We start from the raw sequence: 22,958 nt of genomic DNA on the forward strand, positions 1-22,958 counted from the left end.
TGATTTCTTGATGAGGATTAGCTTAAAATTTTAACTAGCAACTAGCAGACGGCTAGCTTATCCAAGCGTAAAGTCAGACAGAAAATGAAACAGCCTGGCTTTGTAGATTTAAAACAAACAACACTACCACTTCCTCTAAAGCTTACCAGTTAACACACTGGATTTATTTAGTTAAAAATAAAGAAAAGAACTAAAATACCACTGTTTAAAGTCAAATTAATTCACTCTTCTTAGTGTGTTTTCCACTGGTTGCCTGGCAACCACTCCACCTGTAAATGATTAGTAGTTAGCTAGCTTAAAAGCTAAACAACAAATAAACATAGTTCCTTCCTTTAACCTGACGGTAAGAGCAACTGTTTTAAAAATAATAAAGTAGTGCAGCATCCTGTTTAAAACATGATTTATTAAAGTTCAAGTTGGCAATATTTAATTTTAAGTAATATTTTCACTGTAGAAGAAAATGGACTTTAGCTAGCTAGCTAGCATGTCTATCCGTCTAGTTTCTGTATTGTTTCCAAGACTATTGAGAAACATTCTCTGTGATTTAAAGGCTATTGGGAGAATGTATTTTAAATAGTTGAGAACAAATGAACAGATGATTTTATTTAAAAGACCACATATGACCTTTCATATACATTTCTCACGGTTTTGACATAGGTGGATATTTCTGAAATGTCTGAGCCACCAAACTTGTGACAGTTTCACTACATGTCTTTACACCACGTACAATCTCCCCTTATTTGTCTCCCTTTCTTCTTATTTCCGTCACCCAGTCACATATCAATCTAGATTTCAGGAAATGAGACCCCTCGTCACGTGAACCACAGGTGTTGCGTTGGTTATAAAACGCATCCTTCCCTTCCCAGTTCTTCACAGTACGAGCCTGTGTTTCTGCCTTAAGGGTAAGTGTAACATTTACTGTTAATTTTCTTTTTAAATGCGTCAGTAAGGGTAACAGAAACATTGAGTATTGTTAAAGGTCATGGGTTAACTATTTAGATTTCTAGTATTTTTGATCTTGTGCTCCATCATCCATCCATTAAAATAATTTAGGCTACATACTTCTAATACTTAAATAAGTAAATAATTAACTTTTTCTTTACAACATTTTAAGATTTTCAGTCCTGCTTGTATTGCGTGTACGCAGGCATCCACATTATTTTATGCCAGAATTTCATGTCCATGCACCCTGATGCGTATCTGCCCATTCTGCATTTTCTGTATAAGCAGGGTGCACAGTCTCAGACAGAAGACAACTACAAGACTTATCTCTGTCACACAGCTTCTGGCGAAGCCATCTGACTGCTGGTTTATCTGCTCCGACACACACCCTCTCACTGGGAAAGTGTCACTCCGCCCCCTCGTCCTCCTCCTCATTCCTGCTGACTCCCTGCTCAGTCTCCTCTCGCGCCTCCTCGTCTCACCCCCCTCTGGATGCCAGTAGCTCCTAGTCATGGAGGAGACAACAGTCACACATCAGTAAGTGTTTTTTGTCCCTACCACCACACATTGTTGTCAGCACCGAACACAGCAGAATTACAGCCAACAGCTCTTTTATCTCACCCTGCTTTTGTATGCTTTTGTTGTTTTTCTTCTTTTACGCCTCTGTGATGAATGATAATACAAAAGAAACAAGAACATTTTTCGATTTATTGTTCCTGCGGCTCTTGCTTTTGCACAACTTGCTATAAAATGTTCATCTTTTTTTGTCCTAGCTGCAATTTCCTGTGATTAAAGTATGAATAAAAATAAATGCATACAGATAAAAACAGACTAGTTTGCTAATTGCATATTGTTTGTTCTGCAGCTGAGTAGAAGTATAAAGTTCAGGAAATGGGCTTGCCATATATCTATTTAAGATGTGTTAAACATCTAATTTCAGACCAGAGCTGTCACTCAACAACATATCAGCATTTCAAGAAGAGGAAGTGGTCAACTCCACCACAGGAAGTGAAGATTACTCGAGGTCAGACAAAGTCCCTGCTGCGATGGACCCAGTGCTCACGCAGCCTGGCCTGGGCGCCACCACGACGACTATCACCACTATCACGCAGACAGGAGGAGACTGGAGCACTGGCCTGTTTGATGTCTGTGGAGACAAGAGGACATGTAATTCTCAGTCACAACTTTTTAATAATCATAGTGAATTTGATTTATTTTTAATCATAAACAATAATCTTACAAGGTGGATGTTATTGCAAACAAAAACTAGTTTGTGTGATTTGAAAATACAAAATACATTGCTCCACATTCTGCACAGCATGTTTTCCTCCTTTTATTCCCTTGGCAATCAAGGCGTCAGTGGTGATTTATGCAGCATAGGACAGTGTGTTGTCCTGCATGAAAATTGTTTCATTGTAGAGGGATGGGAATCCTCTTTTCATAACATGGGCACAAATGGTCACCTTGGAATATTTGCTTCTGAACATCTCACCTCAGATCACCTCAGACACTTTTCTTTCCAGCGCTGCATTGTTGTTGGAAGTGGTTAGCCATTTCCCAACCAGCCAGTGTAGCGCAGCATTCATCTATGAAAAGAAAAATCTATTTTTGAGCCCGCTGCAAATGTATCTCTGTGCGAACCACCTGACTCCCAGAAATGCCAACACTTTTACAAAACAGTGGCTTTCTCGTAGCTGCTCTTATTAATTTTCCCTCCTAGAAGTTTTTGTTAAATGTCCTGAGTGTAGATTTTAGTGGCATGTAGCGGCGGGGTTGCAAATTTCAAACAACCGAACACTTACTTCCCTTTCCAAACATGTAGGAGAAGCTATAGTGGTCGTTACTTCCATGTAAAAAGTCCCTCTTGAGATCTAGAGTTAGGTTTGTCCATTCTGGGCTACTGTAAAAACATAATGGGCTCAGTGGCCCTATGTAGTTGTGAAAGACTGGCTTCAAGCTAATGAAAACATTTTTCTACAAACTAGTGCTTTATCAGGCCTGAACCACTCCCTTTCCAGTTTTCAGATGATTCCTGAGTTTTTATGAACTATCAATGCTGTTCATTCCTCTTGCCAAACAGTGCACTACTCCAAGATTTCAGACTCCAGACTTTGATTCGCTTCACACCACCTCTTTAACTAGGCCTCTCTTTGATTAAGATCAAACTAAGATCTTTATTTTTCTGACATCCTACCAAATTCCAGTTGCATAACAGTTTGGAGCATGGAGCATACATTTCTGTAAAAGGAATTTCCTAGAAGAACAGCTAAATTATCATTGATTCTTTCTCCTCTTTTTTTTTTCATTTGCTCTGTCCTGTATGTGTGCTTGCAGGTATTCTCGGGGCCCTGATACCGTGCTGTTTAGACCTGAATTTGGCACAGCAGTATGGGGAGTGTCTGTGCATGCCTCTCCTACCAGGATCCACGTTTGCCATGCGAGTTGGGATCAGGGAGCGTTACAAGATACGCGTGAGTGTGTTTATAAATGCAAATAATACCGTTATTTGTTAACTGGAGATGAACACGTGGGCTGCTTGTTGGAGCATCTGGAGCAGGATTTTACAAAGGTCTTATAATAGCAATACAAGAAAGAAGCTTAAAAGAAGCTTTTAACATTTGAAAATGAAGGCAGTCTCTGGCAGTTTTAAGACTGGAAGTAGATTGGAGCAGGAAAGTGGATTATAAAATTCAAAACTCTCCTATTTGTTACTGAATGGGTTTATATTACTAAATTGAGTTTAGATTGTGTTAAAATAATTCTGTGTATTTATTTTTATGTCTATTCACGAAAACACATCTTTTTGTTTTGGACGCGTTCCCGCTGCATTTGTGTCTGCGTCTGCGCTTCTTCTGTATATGTTTGCATGTATGCCTGCACCTGTCTGTACTGCATGCTTATCCACAGGGGAGTGTGTGTGAGGACTGGACTACAGTGTATTGCTGTTACCCTCTCGCTGTGTGTCAGATGATAAGGGAGATGAAGCGGAGGATGAAGACCCAGACGTATCATGTGTCGACTACACTCGAGTGCTCCTGAAGAAACTCGAGACAGTAAATGAGGCCCGTCTTTTTACAATGAAGCAAAGATTACTGGTATGGATAGCACCAAGAATCAATACTATAGGGTTGGAACTTGCTTTTAAATGCCCCTGAGGTTTCCTTAAACAATAAATCAAGTCTATTCTGCAACATTCAGATAAAGACAGAAAGGGCAAACTTTTGATTAATAGCTTAAGAATGAGGAGAATCCTGACTGTAAGGTTAAAGCGACCTTTAAACCGCTGTTGCACTTTGATTTGAGGAAAATTATTGTCATCTACATTTGAAATGGAATTTAAATTAAAATTTAAACAGGCGGCAAATACATTCTTGCTGGGTTCCAGTACCGCTGTCACTAAACATACCAGAAACTTTCCAAAACCAGACAAATATGTTTACAAGCATGTGGTAAATTCTGTCACAGTACTGTAAGTCTTAACTGATGGTCTTAATCAGAATGCAGCCATCCTTAAAGCCATTAAACAGAGCTTAGAAAAACCTTCATGACTAAATCTTTACATCAAAATCTTTACATGTGAGCCTGGCTGAGCTAAACTGGGCCCTGTGCTGCTCAAAACAATGAAAAATTGCAACCTGTTTTAAATAGAAAGCGGTCCTTATTAAGTAAGTGTGAAATCTTGAATATGATGTGTGTTTGGACTGACCTCTTTAATTTTGTCTCGCATGCCAAAGGTCACCAGACACATTAATGTGCTGAGACAGCCCCCCCCAGACATGAAGGAAAAATGAAGTGAGGAAACAGAATGCTTTCTGGACCTTGAGGCACAAACTGAGCAATTAGCTCACAATATATTCATCATTAGGGCCGATATCTATAAATTCATACTGAGAAATCTCATTTTTAATGCCACAGTTAAAACTAAACCCAAGCAGACAGGCACAGGAAAGCTCTACGGCACTTCACTTTGGCCTGAAAGGTAATTTACTTCCTTAGATAAGCTCCATTGTTTTGTTTTATTTAAGACTATGGGGTGAAAGACGTGTCCATCCAGAATGCAGAAGCACCTGCTTGATTGCTCGTCACACCGTGTAGCTCGAGTTTAAGTCAAGTAGAGTTTGGGGATAATAAAGCATATTTCGTTATTCCCTCATCTGTGCATTCCTCGATCCACCCCCGGCCATTCGCTCACATTATTAATCCACTCCTGATCGCTGTGCTTCCCTGAACTTGAAATGCCAACCAGAAAGAACGGATATGAAAATGTTATTTATACACAAAGCAGATGGAACCCTCAAAGGGCAAACATATAATTTGTTAACTCTTACAGATGTGCTCTCCCACCTGCCAGCTGCCTCATGAAATAGGGGAAAGGCAGAAATTGGATTGGTGCCAAAAAGGAGAGATGTGTGAATAATGGAATCTAATCATATGTTAGACGGAGTAGCCTCCCCATTTCCATGAGCTAATCTGCTGTATGTGAATAAATGTTTTAAAATCAGTGCAGTTCTTTAGTGTTCTTACTCTCCGATCTGATATCGTATCCACCTCCTGCACCAATATTGATTCTCAATTACAAGCTAATGAAATGAGAAGAAGGGAATATGGAAATAAAATGGAACTATTACATATTTGTAAGTAAGGATTTCAGATTATACTCCTACATTAATTATACGCTGTAGGGTGCATGCCATTTCTTAACACTGCTAGCAGTAGGACGCATACAAAACACTGCTTTGCATATTTGTGAAGTTTGCCCACGAGTTTGTATCCCACTGTGAACGCTGTGTATTCACATCCCATACCTTACGTCTGTGCACATGAGCACTTCAAAGACACAAGCAAACAGAACAAACGCTTTGCAACAGACAAATTCCCAAATGAAAAAAACATCATTAACATGCGATCACATTTTTGTAGCCTAAAAATATATCAAACTGGTATAAACTCTAGTTAACTAATTAGCAAAACTCCCCTCTAACTGAAGTAAAACATACACTGATCAGGCATAAGATTATGACCACCTTCCTAATATTATGTAGGTCTCCCTTGTGCCTCCAAAACAGTTGTGACTCATTAGAGAATGGACATGGGCCTTCGGAGGGTGTCCTGTAGTGTCTGGTAACAGAGTATTGTTAGTGGGGGGCCTTTGGGTCCTATGGTTTGAGGGGAGCGGCCTCTGTGGATCATCCCACAGATATTTGATCAGTTTGGGATCTAGTGAATTTGGAGGCCAGGTCAACACCTTATGCTGTTCTTCATGTTTTTTTTTTTTTAAATGTTCCTAAACCGTATCCTGCTGGGAATGGCTGCTGCCATCGAGGAGTGTCATTGCTATGGGGTGGGGGTGTCTGGTCTGGTGTTGGTGGGTGCTACATGTTTCAGTAACATGAATGCCAGGTCCAAAAGTTTCCCAGCAGAACACTGTATTGTCATAAGATGGTTAATCTTATTTACCTCTCTCGTCAGTGGCCATAATGTTGTGGCTGATCTGTGTACTAAACTGCTGTAAGATGAACTCAGGCTTGTCACAGTTGTAATAACGTCTTATGTCTGCATTAGGCTGCTTTGTTTCCTGAGTAGACCCTGGGTGGATAACTCCTCCTAAAGCTCCACTGCTCAAAACCTACTGGGGGTTGTTAGCAAGCCTCAAGCAGACCTGCATTCATGCACAGCCATAATATCTTTCCATCCCCGTGAAATAACCATGCTGGTAATTGCACTGCTTCATCAGTAGCTCTCAACTGGGTTTGTAAATTGTAAAGCGGTCTGGGGACCGTAGGATCATCGGTTCAAAATGCTCTACATGCACGGCGCTGCACAGGTGGCTGCCCAGTGCTCCAGTTGTGCTCCTTGTGTGTATGGGTGGATGGGTTAAAAGAAGAGAACACATCCCACTGTGGGATCAAATTAGGGATACAACTGATTTATTTACCAACATATGAGCACCTCCTAGCTCCACCAAAACATTCAAGTTACAGTCATGTAAGACAAGAAGATCAGCTTTACTCTGATGGAATCTACATCCACATTAGAAGAAAGCTGTGGAAATTACTGCCTTATGTTACCACGTGTGATTGGACACTCTACTCAAAAAGCCCTTTCATAAACAAGTTTGGGACATTCCTTCATTATTTCCATCGGCTCAGCTCATAAAAAGGGTCTGCAGTTGATTCCGAAGGTGACACTTGCATTTGGAAACTATTGCGAGCTGCTAAAACAGGACGTTCGAGCAGAGAATTCAGAAGTTTGGAGATTTCGGCACCGTCCCAACATTCAGAGGCATGTTTTATTCTTTAAATAAAACTATTTGCCATTATAGATGCTTTTTATTATGTTGTTCGGCCCTTTCATATCAATGACAGTAGACACCTCTCTATATGATGCCATAAAATTCAACAGCACTGCAAACTGCATCCTCCGAAATGACCATAAAGTTGAATCGATACCTCTCTGAGGAGTCTAAGGATTTAGAGCAGGACTGTTGTATTCGACTGAATTAGCTTCAGCGAGGTATACCTAATAAATTGACAAGTGAACATATGTTTTATGCTACCATACACTTTGTGTGTAAGCCTGGCCTTACGTCATCTCTACCAGGAGGCACACCTCTACGTCTGAGCCATTAGGGGGCAGTGTTGCCCCAGATCTGGGCACCGCTGTCTTGTTTTTGATTCCTTCAGCTGCTCAGTGGGGTGAAATCAGTTTTAAGTGCTGATGTGTGTGCGCGTGTGTGTGTGCGGAGGGGCGGGTTAGATTTGGGATCTCCAAAGCAGTAGTAGGGGTCAAGATTTGGAACAGTGAAGCCCTTCCTAAGTCAGCAATCAGACAGGCACCATAAAATATATTTGCTGATGTTCTCTCCTGCCGTTTCAGCACAAAGACAAGTGTCCCCGCAGATGGATCAGGTGTGGAGTACAGGCTGTTATCGACAACAGCCCCTCAGGGAGGCGTGGGTGTGTGTGTGTGTGTGTGGAAATGTGTGTGTGATGTATGCAAATGTGTCTAGAGAGAAATCACCAGTGGACCGACAGTTAATATAGAAAACACAGCGCTGGAGAGAACACAAATCACACATGGAAGCTGAAGGCTGAGTGTTTGAGATTTCACAAACCATCTGAAATATATTTTCATGTCTCCCTGCCCTCAAATCGGCAGACGTCTGCCTCCTGCATGCATTACTTCCCTCCATCCCCTTTTTTCCCTCCCATGAAATCTCATGCCTCCTAGTCACCTTCCCCTCATTGCTCTCTTTTCTTTGTTCTTCTTCTTCTACTTGTATTCCTCGACGCCTGCTGGTGCATGTTTGGGAAAATATAGAGAGAGACACAGAAAGAGGTGTGGAGAGACCTGCTAAGCTGGAGCAGTCGTCCCCCTGGTGATACTTCGATCCAGGACAACAAGCACCACCTGGGGTTTACATAACGTACAAACACACACTCCCTCACGCTCTCTCTCTCTTTATATCACTTTCTCTATGATGCCCTCTTGTCTCCTCCCTGTCCTTCGCCTGTCTCCCTTTGTTTTTCCTCTCGCACACATTATTATTGTGGAAGGGAAAGCTGTAGTTTAGCCTGAAGCTAGAGGCCTTGGCAGATTGTACAGCAGTCTCGGTGCTCCGGCTTGTATGGGTTCGTGTGCGATGATGGAATTTGTTGGCAACGCTCCGCTCCTCAGACTAAGCAGGCAGTCGTATAGATTTATTTTTCGTTTCGGAGACAGACAGGAGGGGGATTTCAGCGTAGGAATGCTTTGACAGATTCGCCCGCTTCTGCTGTGTTTGTTCCCCGGCTGGACGGCGTTCTCTGCTGAAGAATTCATCCTTATTTCTCTTGCATGACAAGAAAGAGGGCGGATCATCTTTTTCAATCTGTGCATCCTTTCAGGTCATTACACAACGGCGGCTGCCAGAACTTCCTCCGGCGTTAATTAAAATAAACAAATATGGGCTATGTTTACTATTCTGTCATGGATCGCACTGAATTATATGATTATTAGAAAAATGAATGCTTGGAAAGCATTAAGTCCATTGAGGATAAATTCTATGACAGCGATACATTACTTGCACCAATCAGTCACAACATTATGACCACTTACAGGAGAAGCGAACAACCCTGACCATTTTGTGACAATTCATTGTTCTACTGGGAAACTTCTGGACCTGGCATTCATTCGTGTGGATGTTACTAAGACATGTACCACCCACCTAGACCAGACCAGACACCCCCACCCCATAGCAATGACACTCCTTGATGGCAGCAGCCATCCCCAGCAGGAAACGGTTTAGGAACAACTCAAAAAACATGAAGAACAACATGAAGGTGTTGACCTGGCCTCCAAATTCACTGGATCCCAAACTGATCAAGTATCTGTGGCCCCTCCCCTCAGCCCATAGGACACCCTCAGAAAGCCCATGTCCATTCTCTGATGAGTCACAACTGTTTTGGAGGCTTAAGGGAGACCTACACAATATTAGGAAGGTGGTCATAATGTTAGATCAGTTAGAGCTGGAGAATGGATTTGTTGATATGTAGCTACGTAGTAGAACACGAATTTAACTTTTAACTTACATCTTGACTTTAAAACCACATTTTATGAGTGAGCTGAAGCAACAGGAGGCAAGTGGCTGAGGTCAAAGAGATTTTGATGTTTTTTAAAAAAACATTTCTTACTATGTACGTAGTGCACAAACCACAGGACGTGTTCCACAGAGCAACCGAATCAGTGAGCAGCAGCAATTACACAGCCTGGCCAGAAAACAAAAAGTCGCCACCTGGATTTAACTAAGCAGTTAGGTACGAGCCTCCTATTGGATAATTACTGCATGAGTGATTATCTTTCAGCTGGCAACAAGTTATTTAACCCCAACTGATGTAATGAGTAGCTTCTCATTTCTTAAACAACCATGTCTAAAGACACATCCCGTGATCTTGGAAAAGATGTTAGTCTGTTTCAGAAGGGTCAAATCATTGGCATGCATCAAGCAGAGAAAACATCTAAGGAGATTGTAGAAACTACTAAAATTGGGTTAGGAACTGTCCGACACATTATTAAAAACTGGAAGGATCAGCGCATCAGGGTATGCACCCATCATGCCTAGTGTCTACTGTACAAGCCTGTGGGGGCAGTGCTATGATCTGGGGTTGCTGCAGTTGCTCAGGTCTAGGTTCAGCAACATTATGTGCCCAAAGAATGAGGTCAGCTGACTACTTGAATATACTGAATGACCAGGTTACTCCATCAATGGATTTGATGGCACGGACATATTCCAAGATGAAAATACCAGGATTCATGGGTCTCAAATTGTGAAAGATCTTGTTGAAAAATAAATGCAACACTGGGTGGAAATGAATCTTGTGACACTGCAGAAGCTTATCGAAACAATACCACAATGAATGCGTGCTGTAATCAAAGCTGAAGGCGGTCCAATGAAATATTAGTGTGTGACCTTTTTTGGTGGCGACTTTTTTTTGGCCAGGCAGGGTAATAGCGCAGAAGAATAAAAAGAAAACATTACCATCAAGATAATTTATCATTGCAGCATTAAAGCACGGTATCAACTCACAAATAACAATATGGAAAAAAAATAATACTAAAAAAAAAAATTACACTTGTGAGTGCAAAGACAGTCCAGGCCTTCTAGTACAACTCTGAGAATTAAACACCTTTTACTTTTCAAAGATAAAGCCTCTCTGTTGAATGATTCAAGAATATTACTCATTCTTGCCTGAACACATCAGAGAAGGAGCTCTTATATAGATTTTTTTTTTTTGCTTTATACAGAGTAATTCATTTTCATGCATTTTCACAATCCGAGCACCTGTAGAGCTCCTCGTATTGAAACCTAACGCCACGGCTTTATTCAAACCTTCCTCTTGCGGGAACATGCATATTTTCATGTAGGCATGCATTAGAAAATTATACAGTGCACATCCTTGGCAATAGATATGTCAGAGGCTTCCTTCTGCTGCAACTGTGTGGTCATGTTTGTGATTTCTTGCCGCAGAACTTGGAGGACCCACGTTGCGTGCTGCCGGTCCAGAGCACCAGTCTTAGAAAACCTCAGGGGATAAACGCTCCCTTTGAAGGTGTCGTGATGGCTCCTTTCTCGTGGCAACTTCAAAGTAAATGTTTAGGTCATTCCTTGAGTTTGCCAGAAGGACGTTTTGACATTTCACTGCGCAATGAGAAATAAGTCGCCGCTTGCAGAGGCCCCTTTCTTACAGGGGGCCCCTTCACCACTCGTTTGCGTCTGGTGGGCCCATCGATGGTTCAGGCAAATCTTCATAGGCCTTGTTACATAATTCTTTTTTAACATTTCTTCTTTAAAGGGGAATTACCGTTTCTTACAACCTGGACCTTATTTCTGGCATAAAAATTGTTTACTCACCCATATAACTTTGGTGTCGTTTGGAGTCGTTCGGAAGATATTTAGATCCAGCGTAGCGCCGCGTATATCCATATAGTGGGAGTGACTGGGGCACCGAAACGCAGCCTCTAAATAATGCATTATCTGCCGTGAAACTCAATTCATTTCACCAATATTTTGTTATGACACGCTAGTGCTATTCCCCGTTGAGTCCGAAGTTACCTGTTGTCATCTCTCCAGACTCAACGGGCAGATGATGTGTTATTTAGAGGCTGCGTTTCAGTGCCCCAGTCACTCCCACTATATGGATATACGCGGCGCTCCGCTGGATCTAAATATCTTCCGAACGACTCCAAATGACACCAAAGTTATATGGGTGAGTAAACGATCGTATTTTATGCCAGAAACAAGGTCTAGGTTGTAAAAAAACGGTAATTCCCCTTTAAATGTAACGGTTCCACATTATGGGAGCATCTTTTTATTTTATTTTAACTATTTCTCACCAAACCGTGGCATTTCTATTTGTCAGTGGGTTGCTTGCTTCCAGTCTTGAGCCAGTGGTGGTACTAAACCCAAATGCATGACAATTATTTTCCAATCATCTCCATACCATAACACCAATGTTTTGAGGCTTTTAGGGGCGTTCATTTAAATTTCAGACTTTGCTTACTTCTAATATTTCTAATATATTTCTATCATTTCATACATTGCCTCCGGGATTATAACAATGCATAAAAATATCTTAACAAACTCTTGACTTGAGTAGCAGCTTTTTTACTTTTCTTCTTTCGCGGTGTCTTGTGTCGAGGCGTCACGTTGTCTCAGAGGATTTACATTATCCACCCTATTTAATGCTGGCTGATGGGACATAGGAGGGTGGAGGCGAGCAGCTCTGACAGAATGATGCTTCTCTTTAAGCTCCTGGGCTTGTGTTATCTCAGTATGGGCTGTGAGCAAGAAGTAGAAGACAGCTTGCCGGAAAAAGGTCAAGTGTGTTACGACGACTTAAATAAAGCTTTTACAGTTGCTACGCCATTCTCCGTGTAGGTCCAGGACCCACGCTATGGACAGAATGACATTTTTGTGTGGTTTTTTGTGTGGTCTCTAATAATTTATGTTATGGATCATATTTAGTACCCGTGTGGCTTTGCTCTCCCTCTCAGGCTCACACTCTCACATACCCTGCTGAGTATTAATGTGACTTTGCCGTGGGAAACTAACGCTAATATTTAATTCACGGGATCCATTAGCTCCATCAGGATGTAGTCTTGTAAGGATTTCATTCATTCGTTCATTTTCTGTATCCGGTTGTCCGCTGGAGGGTCGCGGGGGCGCTGGAGCCTATCTCAGCTGTCATCGGGCGAGAGGTGGGGTACGCCCCGGACAGGTCGCCAGTCCATCTCAGGGCTAACGCAGAGAGACACTAGCTAACGACAATTAACCTAACGAGCATGTCTTTGGACACTGAGGAAGCCGGAGTACCAGGAGAGAACCCACGCAGACACAGGGAGAACATGCAAACTCCACACAGAAAGGCCCCAGATGGAATCGAACCTTCTTGCTGTGAGGCATCAGTGCTAACTACTGGTAACCACCACACCACTGTGCCGCCTGTAAGGATTTCTGTTTTTTTTTTTTTTTCCCCCTTCGACACAAAGACGAGCCCCTGCTACGCTGTCACCTACAATCATCCTCTGGGCTGAGAGAACTCCTACAGGCCATTTTCAATCTGTCAGTCTTGTCACATTAGTTTTTTCTCTCTACTGTATGTTTTCTATATGGCGGTCCATACGGCTGGAACGATTATCACGTGACCTGTAAATGCCTGCTAGATAGAAGTCTGTGCAGGGTGCCTCTTAGCTGACATGACATGAAGGGTTGTTGCGGGCTGGCATGTGTTGCATAATGTTTTTATCTCTCTGGCACACAGTGTTGCCATTGATGTAGGTGTTCTTTCATCTGCTGGCACCTCTAAAGTGTGTGTGTGTGTGTGTGTGTGTGGGTGTGGGTGTGTGTGTGTGTGTGTGATTACTACATGTCAAAAGGCTGCAGTGCAGAAAAATGTGTAGGTGTGCACCGTGAAGGCAGCTGCATCTTTGCGGAGAGGAAAAGAGAGCGAGTGAGAATAACCCGAAGTCTTCAGGATTCATCTTCTCCGTCCTCCATCCTTCGTGCACTTCTTCCCTTCATCTTTCCGTCCCTCCCTCCCTCCCTCGTTCCTCCAATGCTCGACTTCAGATGCGGTTTAGAGACGTTTCTCATCATAACTACAAATATACCAGCTGCAGAGCGCTGATGATTAAACCATAAAAGCTTCTGACTCATGTCTGCGACTTCTGGCACGATAATTATATTGGAGTAATAAGGAATCTACATTACAATGGCCCGCAACACACATCTCAATCCAACAGATTACACACATGAACGCACTGGAATATGACTGACTTGTTTTGATGTTTTGTTCCTTCTGCAAATAACTGGGGCGCATGACACAAACACTCCATTATTACTCCGTCATTCACAGTGCATGTCGCTCTGGATTAAAACATCAGCAAACTGATCTATAAAAGAAAGCTCATTCATAGTTAACACATGCGGCATGCTTTTTATATTAAATCGGATGTACAGCCAGTAAAATAGTAAATTGTCTGCGTTTAAATACGGTGCAAAGCTCTTTATAAATGTTTCTCATTCACACATCCACACAGACCCCAAAAAGAGGTGGAGCTTTAATGCAAGGCGCTGCTGCCATGAGGACCAACTTGAGGTTCTGTGTCTTGCCCAAGGACACCTCAGCATGAGGAAGTGCTGGCGATTGAACTGTCAACCTAAGCAGACAACCGTTTTCTACCACCTGATTCATAGCCAATTGAAGGAGTAGTTCAACATTTTATACTTCTGCATCAGTCTCTGATGTCTCAGCCTGACGTGCACCGCCTCAGAAATGCAACTTTGCAGTCCGCAAGAGCTGTGATTGGTCCGCTTGGTAGTAGCGTGTTTCCGCTTTAGTATTTCTGGCTGCTTCTCCATCTCTACAATTTTCCAATTGATTGTTTTGGATCATTAAAGATGGAACACATCGCAGAAAGGCGGTTTGAAGGTACAAGCATTTGTAAGACTTATCCAAAAAAGGTTCAAAAAAGGCAACTGGACTTCTTTGAACCTTTTTTGGATATACCATGACCTGGATGACTGAGAACCTTCACAGACATATTTGTAAGACTTGTCTTTGAATTTTGGCGAAAGTTTCAGTCTCCACTAACCCCACCGGCAAAATAGACATGCTTAAGGAAGTTCTCCAAAGTTCACTGATGCATCACAAAAAAATAAGTTCATCCTTTAACGAAGCGTTTTTTTTATTATCTGCAACTTGAAATGCTGAACTGAAAAGACTGGAAAAGCTTTCCAGTCTTTTCTGGAAACTCATCCCAATGAATTAGGTTGATTTGTCAACAGGAGGATTTAGTATAAGAAAAGAGAGCATTACAAAGAGTCTTTCAGACTTAAAGATGGGGAAGAACAATATATACTTCATGTCAGGTCCATAATATCATTAATAGATGCAGATAGCCCCAGAGAAACTGCTGTATGCAAGCGGCAAGGCCGAGAGCCATAACAGAATGGCCGTGATCTCTGGGCCCTCGGGCAGTACTGCATTAAAACAACATATTATTCCATAGTGGAAGTCACAGTATGCGCACAATAACACAGCTGATAAATTCAAGGGAACATAGTTCATTGCTGCATCAACAAAAGGAAGAAATCCACCATGCAATACGTAAACAACACAAATAAGCATGATCCAGAAACACTGCCACATGTACTTTTTACTAGAATCAAGGTGCAGTAAATGTATAAAAGTAAACTGTATCATTTGTTGTTGTTGTGTATGTAGAGCTTCAGCCTTTAATTAAATTCAACACTTATGGCTCACATTATTTGAGGCTAATTTCAATGTCAAGATCCAATTACTCTCAGTGAATGACGGAGAGTGGAAGTAGACAATGGCCATGTTAACATGCACATAGCAATCTTGTTATTAGAACTAGGCATCACTCCAATTAGCATGTTTACATGGGACGCCATTCATTAATATTCCTCTTTCCACGCAAGAGCCTGCGACTAATGGCTGAAGGCGCGTCAAAATGTCAAAAGTGTCTCGTGAGTTTTCAGCCCTCAGACCTAACCGTTTCTCCCGTGCCCGATGCCCACACAGATGAAACCCTCACGGCTACAGTCATGAATACTGCAAAGGCTCAGAAGCTTGGAAAATTGTGGAACATGAACAAAGACCATGACATAGCCTCACTTCAAATACGGGATGTTAATTTGTAGCCCTGAGAGTTTTAATAAGTGATGAAACAATGTAAGGGACAGAGTGAAACGTCCTAGCGAGCGAAACATTGTTCACAAAATGCAATTAACTGTAGATTTGATTAAAGCCAAAAGTGCTCATTAATTATTCACTAATTTAGGTACAGAACATGCTTTCTCTCCTGTTCTGCTTACCGTCGGTGTTGACAGCCGATGTGGATTTTAAAATATTCATACAGTGACGAAAATAGATTTACTGCTTCCTTCATGAGAATCACCATGAGATCCAGCTGCAAACTGGTGTTTGCTGATTTGAATTTCCTGTTGGGACTAAAATATAACTGGAAAATTAGCCAATCAGCTGCCATGTCTAAACATAATAATAATAAAAAAAAACATAATTAGGGACATAGAATTGGTTTGTACATGTTTATATATACACCAACAAAGCACACAAAATAGAAATGTAGAAATGCATAGTGCCAAATTCACCAGATTTTAATAGCTGCTGTTTTGAGCTCAGTAAGATGCACACAAACGCACATGATTCAGAAACCTTTAATAGATTAAACAGTACACACAGCACACATGCTTGGTTACCCACATGCAGATATGTGCATCGATCAGCCACAACATTGTGACAGGAGAAGTGAATAACATTGGCCATCTTGTGACAATTCAACCTTCTGCTGGGAAACTTTTGTACCTGGCATTTGTGTGGATGTTACTTAGACTTGTAGCACCCACCTAGACTAGACCAGGCACCCCCACCCCATAGCAATGACACTCCTTGATGGCAGCAGCCGTCCCCAGCAGGATGCAGCCTGACACCAGATCCCAAACTGATCAGGTATCTGTGTGTGGGATGATCCACAGAGGCCCCTCCCCTCAACCCATAGGACCCAAAGGCCCCCTACTAGCAACATTCTGTTACCAGACACCACAGGACACCCTCAGAAGGCCCATGTCCATTCTCTGATGAGTCACAACTGTTTTGGAGGCACAAGGGAGACTGACACAGTATTAGGAAGGTGGTCATAATGTTGTGCCTGATCAGTGTACGTGTACATATGCTTGTGCCTCTGTACTGCAGTACTGCAATGAAATTACTGTTTGTTTGCATTTAAATATGATGACTTTAGTTTCTTTCAGTGATATTAAATATTAAATTTTAAAGTGTCAATGTGTTCTCAAAAAACAGGATTTCTTAACCATTAGAGAATATCCACAAGAATTACATTATACCTACCTGCCAAAACCTTCGGCTGCTTATCTGCACCTGGGTTAAGTTTTCTTCTCACCACCTACATTTACTCCTAAGCTGATTAATCCTCGAAAAGATAAGGTCCACGCGTGTCCGTGCGAGAGAGTCGACCGGCGAAAGCAGGTTTACGCCGCTCAGCCCGGTGGCGGCGCGCAGCAGCTCCTACCAGTAAATGGATTACCTTATCAGGAGGCTGTAGATGAGTTTGTGTGTTTGCTTGTCGCTGTTGTCACTCAGAGACTTGACCACAGAATTGTCCTCAGGGGTTGGTTGGATTCTATAAGCTTCTCCCGTTCGCTCGTCCACACCTGACACCCTCCTCATTTCAAATGCCTCCAAATGTCCATAAACTATTTACTGTGTTCTTTAACAGGTAAATGCGTGCTGAATCCTAAAAAAATATCGGAAACCAAATAAGGTTTACAAGTCTAACTTTTACATGTGCATGCTTGATTAAAACGGAAGGCATCTGTTAATTAGGCTCAGTAGAATCTTCCAGGATCTTGGGACTGAGCCGGGTTTATTCCCCCTTGTAAATACTTTTTAAAGTAAAGTGAGTGATCCTCATGAAAACGCTTACGCATCTAGATTTTCTTAGTTTAAAGTGGCCTACGTGCAATATAATGAAAATCTTGGAAGCAAATGATCTGACTACCCATCCTGATTTGACACACCTCACCGGTCTCGCAGCCTCGAAACAAATATTAAAGCTAATGTGCGACTACCCGAGGCCCTGATCTCCCCGCGTGAGACGTCTAATCAAAACACAGAGTCTGCAGAGTGCAGAACAAGTATGGGAGACTATAAATAAACCACAACCAAACTGCCTGTCTTTCTTCAAGCGCGGCCCAGGCTGGGATCGCGCAAGCGTGTCCAATCTAGAGTTCCTAGGCGATGCAAACATCTTTTGAGGACGACGTGTCAGTCAAACGAACAAGGAAACAATGAAGAGCGATGAGGCGTCGAGGAGACCGACTGGCGGAGGTGTCATTCAGTGAACAGAGGATGCACAAACAAGACGCGCACGGACACCCTTAGATGAAGTTACACAACAGAATAATAGATGGTCACCAAGATTTGTATTATTTTATTTACTGGAGGACGGAAAGGAAACAGAGCAAAGAGGTTTGGAAGAGATGCGGGACCAGGTAGAGAGACAGTCAAACAGGAAATAAACAAACACTTTTCAAGGGAGAGACTGACTGTGAGAGATCATTGCCACGATGAGAAAGAGGGAGCGAGGTGCACAGTGGCAACAGGGATTCAATTACAGACTATTGTTCTGACTCCCACTCCCTGGGACACCAGCAAACATCAGTCTGTCAGTGGGAACAGCAGGGTGGGAGTAGTACGTGTGTGTGTGTGTGTGTGTAGTCAGTTTGTGAATATGTACGAATGCAGTACGTTGCACTGTAGGTGTGTGAGCCTTCTCGGCATGGACTAAAAGCTCCGGCGGTAACTGTGCTTGTGGTTGAGGTGAGTCTTGCCCGAGGCAAGCCCTGTAGAAAACTGGAAAATAAATGACAGGCTCCATCTCCCTGCTAACACCTACATCAGTCGTTCACTCATTAGCACAGCTGAGAGGTGTACAAGGATGGAGAGAGGCAAATTAAAGGACAGGGGAGGACCAAAAGAAAAAAAAATAACAAGACGGAACCACACAACGATAGCAAGACAAATTATAATTTATGTAAAAGAAAGATAGTAGGGTATTAGGAATCATGCCGACAATATGTTTGCTTGGAAAGTTGACATTTCAAAGTTGACATCTGGTGGAACAATGTAGGAGAAGGAGTGAGCAGGTGAGGATGAGAAAGAGAAAAAAAAAAGGCAAACAGAAGCATAGGGGAGAAATGCAAATGACAGCCAAGGTGTGTGGAGCTCCTCAGAAAAGAAGCAAGATAATAAGTGCATTCAAAGCATTGTTCCATTTGCTTTGCTGAGCTCTAAGAACTCTACTAAATGGATCTTGTGGTGAGATTGTGTTCTCCTCATTCACGTGTTTCGTTTCTACGTGCCTTTATAAGCTACTGCCTTCCCACGACCTCTGTTTCGTTGCAACTGGAGGTTATTCTAAAGTCGAAAGATCGCCTGGATTCTGAACACAACGTGTGGAGCATAGACACTGGAAGAGACTCGGGGTGGTTACAGAGTTTATCTCAACTTTGAGGCAATGGGACTAAGGCACTGACTGATGGGGTTTACAAAACATTTACTGCAGGAAAACATCGTTGACAACTTTGGGTCCTACCACCACATATACCATGCGGATAGCGGGCTTGGAGTGTCGGGTGAACTCAGGTTAAGCGTCCTTGACCGTACTGCAAGAAGAGGCAGCTCCGTCCATACACTAGCAATATTTTTATATTCAACCCGTAAATGTGCAACTGTCGTGTACAAGGTGATGAGTGAATCTTCTGATTTGATTTGTTCAAAATTCGCCCCGTCCAGCCGGTGATGATGTGTGGTGAATGATGCACAGTCAGGAGATTAGACTGTATATAAATATGGACAATGCATCCCCACTTTCTTGCATTGGCCAAATTGGCCAAACTGGGATATGGGCAGTTACACTGTACTTGCTTATTTTGCTCTGTGGTTGGAGTGGCAACTTGTAGTCATCATGATGTCACATGCTGTTTCTATGGCATCAAAGGAAACCTATCAGCAAAACTGACACTTGAACATGCATCAATATTACATTAACTACCTAAAATGTATTAAACCACCCTTGAAAAAATAAAAATAAAATAGTTGACATGTATTTTAGTGTTTTAGTTTGGCCCAAGTCCTACCCACTAACATGGAGGGGGTGGAGCTTATGACCTATACTGCAGCCAGCCACCAGGTGGAGCTCTACTTGCTTTGGCTTCACTTTTGAGTGTTTACAGTCTATTGTCAGGACTTTGAGATTCATAATAAAACAGATTAATTGTATTTGAAATTTAATTTCTTAAACATGCTGCAAAATGTAATGAAATTAAATTAAATGTATGAATGAAACTGGTTTGAGGTTAATGTTCTCCATTTTTACAAAATTTCTAATTAAGCCTTTTGTTTCAGTCCACATTTGACCTAAAACTTACCGCAGACGACTCCAGGTGTATACACATATAATATATAAGCACAATTCTTGATAGGTCTGGCCTTGCAAGACTCCAGTATACCAGCTGCACTCTCTGTGACAAATGTAGCCGAAAGGAGAAAATGTAGCACCAAAGGGTTTGAGGTCTATTTTCCACTGGAGACAACCATGCCAGAAATATGGATTTTGCCCTGCTACTGCAAGGCATTTAAGACTAATGCTTCCATGGGCTGCCCTATGCTGTTATTTATTACAATGAAACCACATTTTCCCCCCACTATGGCGCAGTAACAGCGAGCGAGAGAGAGAGAGATACTTACAGAAGGTGTGTAAAGGATAAGAAGTGGAGGTGAGGAAAGGTCAAAGAATTAGATAAAGTGGGGAGGAAGGGATGATAAAAGGGAATGCCTTTGTTGAATATGTAATGTTTGCGTGGCGTGATGTTTGCAGTGCAGAGTAAAAGGACGGTTACAGTTTAAAGTTTTCCACCCTCACCTGCCAGATGAGGATTTTTTTATGCTCCGTTCACACAACGAGTAAAAACGGTTGACCTGGCTCAGCGCAGGCCGTCCATGAACCGGAGGGTTAGTGGTTTTGATGTTTGATGCCGAAGTGTGGCATGTGGCCCGTGTACTGGGGATAGTGTTTCCCATTAATGTGGCTGCTGTGGCTCTAAGTGTCATGTTACCTTTGCTCTCCATTGCAGAGATTTGTCGATATGCAGAGTCCCACAAAGCTGTTTGTGAACAGCGTTTGTCAGGGCAACTGGTATGAGCTACCTGCAGATTATTATTCTATGCATCATTTTCTTTATTTTTGAGTCTGACTGAAAGCAAAGGCAGAAATTAGTCACCATTTTGCGAAGTGCATCAGTCCCGGGCAAAAATCGATTGATTTTTGTGAACTTTTAAGTGGCAGAAGTGCAAAGTTAATTCACATCACACTAAACTGTGCTGACAGAGGAAAGGTGGTGTAAACATCAGGACAGTCTGACAGGCACATTGGCTGAATGAGCTGTTTAATTAAGTTTGTTATGCCTAAAATACATTGTAATCTGCGAGCTGGTAATGGGCACAACCTGTGTGCATGTGACAGCACAGCAAGGTCATTGAAACGGGGCAGGAAAAAAAAAAAATCAATAACTTTAAATAGTGCCTTTCAAAAACACCTGTCCTTGAGCACTCTTATCTACTGTCTTCCTCCTTGAACATGATCACACGCCTGCAGCAGTAACCCTGATTAGCCCTCCAGAAAGAAATCTGCATGGGTATAGCTGCCAAGGCTAAAGTGAGGCTTCTGGTTATGTCTTTGTGTCGTATATAAATATATTTTTTTCTTACAGTTACAGCTGCTCATGTTCAAGATCTTGACAGAGATTTTCTTCTTTGTTTTTAAATATATAAATGGAAATCAGAGTGCATACATTTATCTGATTGAAATTAAAACGTTACCGTACAGGGATTAGTATTCTTATGAGTTTTCTGTTTGTTGCGGGACAGAATGAACAGAAGCAAAAAGAAATAAATAAATGAAAAACAGAGTGGGAGATATGAGAGGAAAAAGAAAAAAAGTTTTGGCGACATGGCCAGGTGAAGGTACGATTTGTTCCAGCAGCCAAGGTCGGCAATGTGACAAATTTTAGTGCAGAAACCTGTTTGTGGAAAATGGCATAATCCATCACCTTTGGTCTCTGATATATATACGGGACCATATCTCGGGAATAGTTTAGATGAAATAAGCGTTCAGACAAGATCAGCATGTAAAGCGTTTTGCGCACACCGAGTTTTCCCGTGGTGCACGAGACAAAGCGTTTCACAGACAATGTATTTATGTTTCCTCATGAGTGATAAAATGGAGCAGTAAAAATGACAATGCATCTGGATTTTTAGCTTGTGCCAGTTTATAAAAACACTTTAGATAAAGGAGAAAAATAAATGATTGTGTTGATGCGTTACATCTTCGTACCCCAAAAACCGCGTGTTGTTCTAATAAATTTTCTACCAAAAGCCAAGTATCTAAACATGGAGGTTGAAAATACGGGCTGAACCATTCACTTGTGTTGCGGTAGGTTCACTCAAATGCAGTATGACCCAGAGCTAGGTGAGATAAACGGTCCACACTGAAATAAATAGCTGTGAGTGTGTCATCTACCGTCAGTTAAATGCATCCTGTAAAACAAATTAACAAAATACTGTTGGCTAAGAAACTTTCTGTAGAAAAACATGATGTTTGTAAAGGAGAAAACTGGCATTGCTGTAAAAAAAAAAAAAAAAAAAAAGATTTTGTGGTTAGCAAGGGACATTGAAAGCATTGACATTGAACTGAATTGCACAACTGGAGTGAGGCCAGAAGCAGAAGAAGCAGCGAAACTTTATTTATCAGGCAAGATGTGGATTGCCTGAAAGTGGAATTACTCCTGAATCTTCTCTGATCGGAGGCCTGTGCCATCTGTCTCTGTGGTGACAAGAGCATTGCATAGGTCAAGTTAAGTCCCTACAGAGAAAATGAAGCGAAAGCCTGGTTATGCCTTCATGAAAGCCTTCATGAGTCCTCGATTCTTCATCACGACTTCAACATGCTTGCCTATGCTTGACCATCTTGTGACAGTTCAATGTCCTACTGGGAAACGTTTGGACCTGTCATTCTTGTGGACGTTACTTAGACATGTAGCACCCACCTAGACCAGACCAGGCACCCCCCACCCCGTAGCAATGACACCCCTTGATGGGAGCAACCATCTTGCTGGGGAGCACGATTCTGCAAGTTGTTGGCACAGCTATGGACCAAAGGACCTGGATTTATGCACAGCTATCATACCAGGTCTGGATGCTCATGTATTTTTTATCACAGACTTCAAAGAGAGGTGCAGAGTAAGCCAAAGACCACTTTTTTCCCAACTGGCCTCTGTAGTCTTTCTGCTGTCCCTGGAGGCAGAGAGGTTGAGGTTATTCTTGAAGAAGATAAACACTGAAGACAACATTAGT

The 22,958-nt window shown here is 42.1% G+C and overlaps 1 protein-coding gene across 1 annotated transcript; it reads left to right on the forward strand.

The window, feature by feature from the left end:
- The first annotated feature begins 1,308 nt into the window (after window positions 1-1,308).
- Window positions 1,309-5,957, forward strand: plac8l1 (PLAC8 like 1). Its single transcript, XM_084565253.1, has 4 exons — window positions 1,309-1,479; window positions 1,883-2,109; window positions 3,277-3,413; window positions 3,850-5,957. The coding sequence occupies exons 1-4, from the start codon at window positions 1,454-1,456 to the stop codon at window positions 3,979-3,981; spliced, it is 522 nt and encodes a 173-aa protein (XP_084421379.1). The 5' UTR covers window positions 1,309-1,453; the 3' UTR covers window positions 3,982-5,957.
- The last annotated feature ends 17,001 nt before the right edge of the window (window positions 5,958-22,958 follow it).

This window comes from Chelon labrosus, assembly GCF_963514085.1.
Source record: "Chelon labrosus genome assembly, chromosome: 17".
Lineage (NCBI taxonomy): Eukaryota > Metazoa > Chordata > Actinopteri > Mugiliformes > Mugilidae > Chelon > Chelon labrosus.

Bases quoted from the DNA above. Each gene is read 5' to 3' on its own strand.
- plac8l1 (XM_084565253.1), top strand. From the start codon at position 1,454: ATGGAGGAGACAACAGTCACACATCA. The intron at 1,480-1,882 runs GTAAGTGTTTTT...ATCTAATTTCAG, and splicing joins GAGACAACAGTCACACATCA to ACCAGAGCTGTCACTCAACA. The intron at 2,110-3,276 runs GTAATTCTCAGT...GTGTGCTTGCAG, and splicing joins CTGTGGAGACAAGAGGACAT to GTATTCTCGGGGCCCTGATA.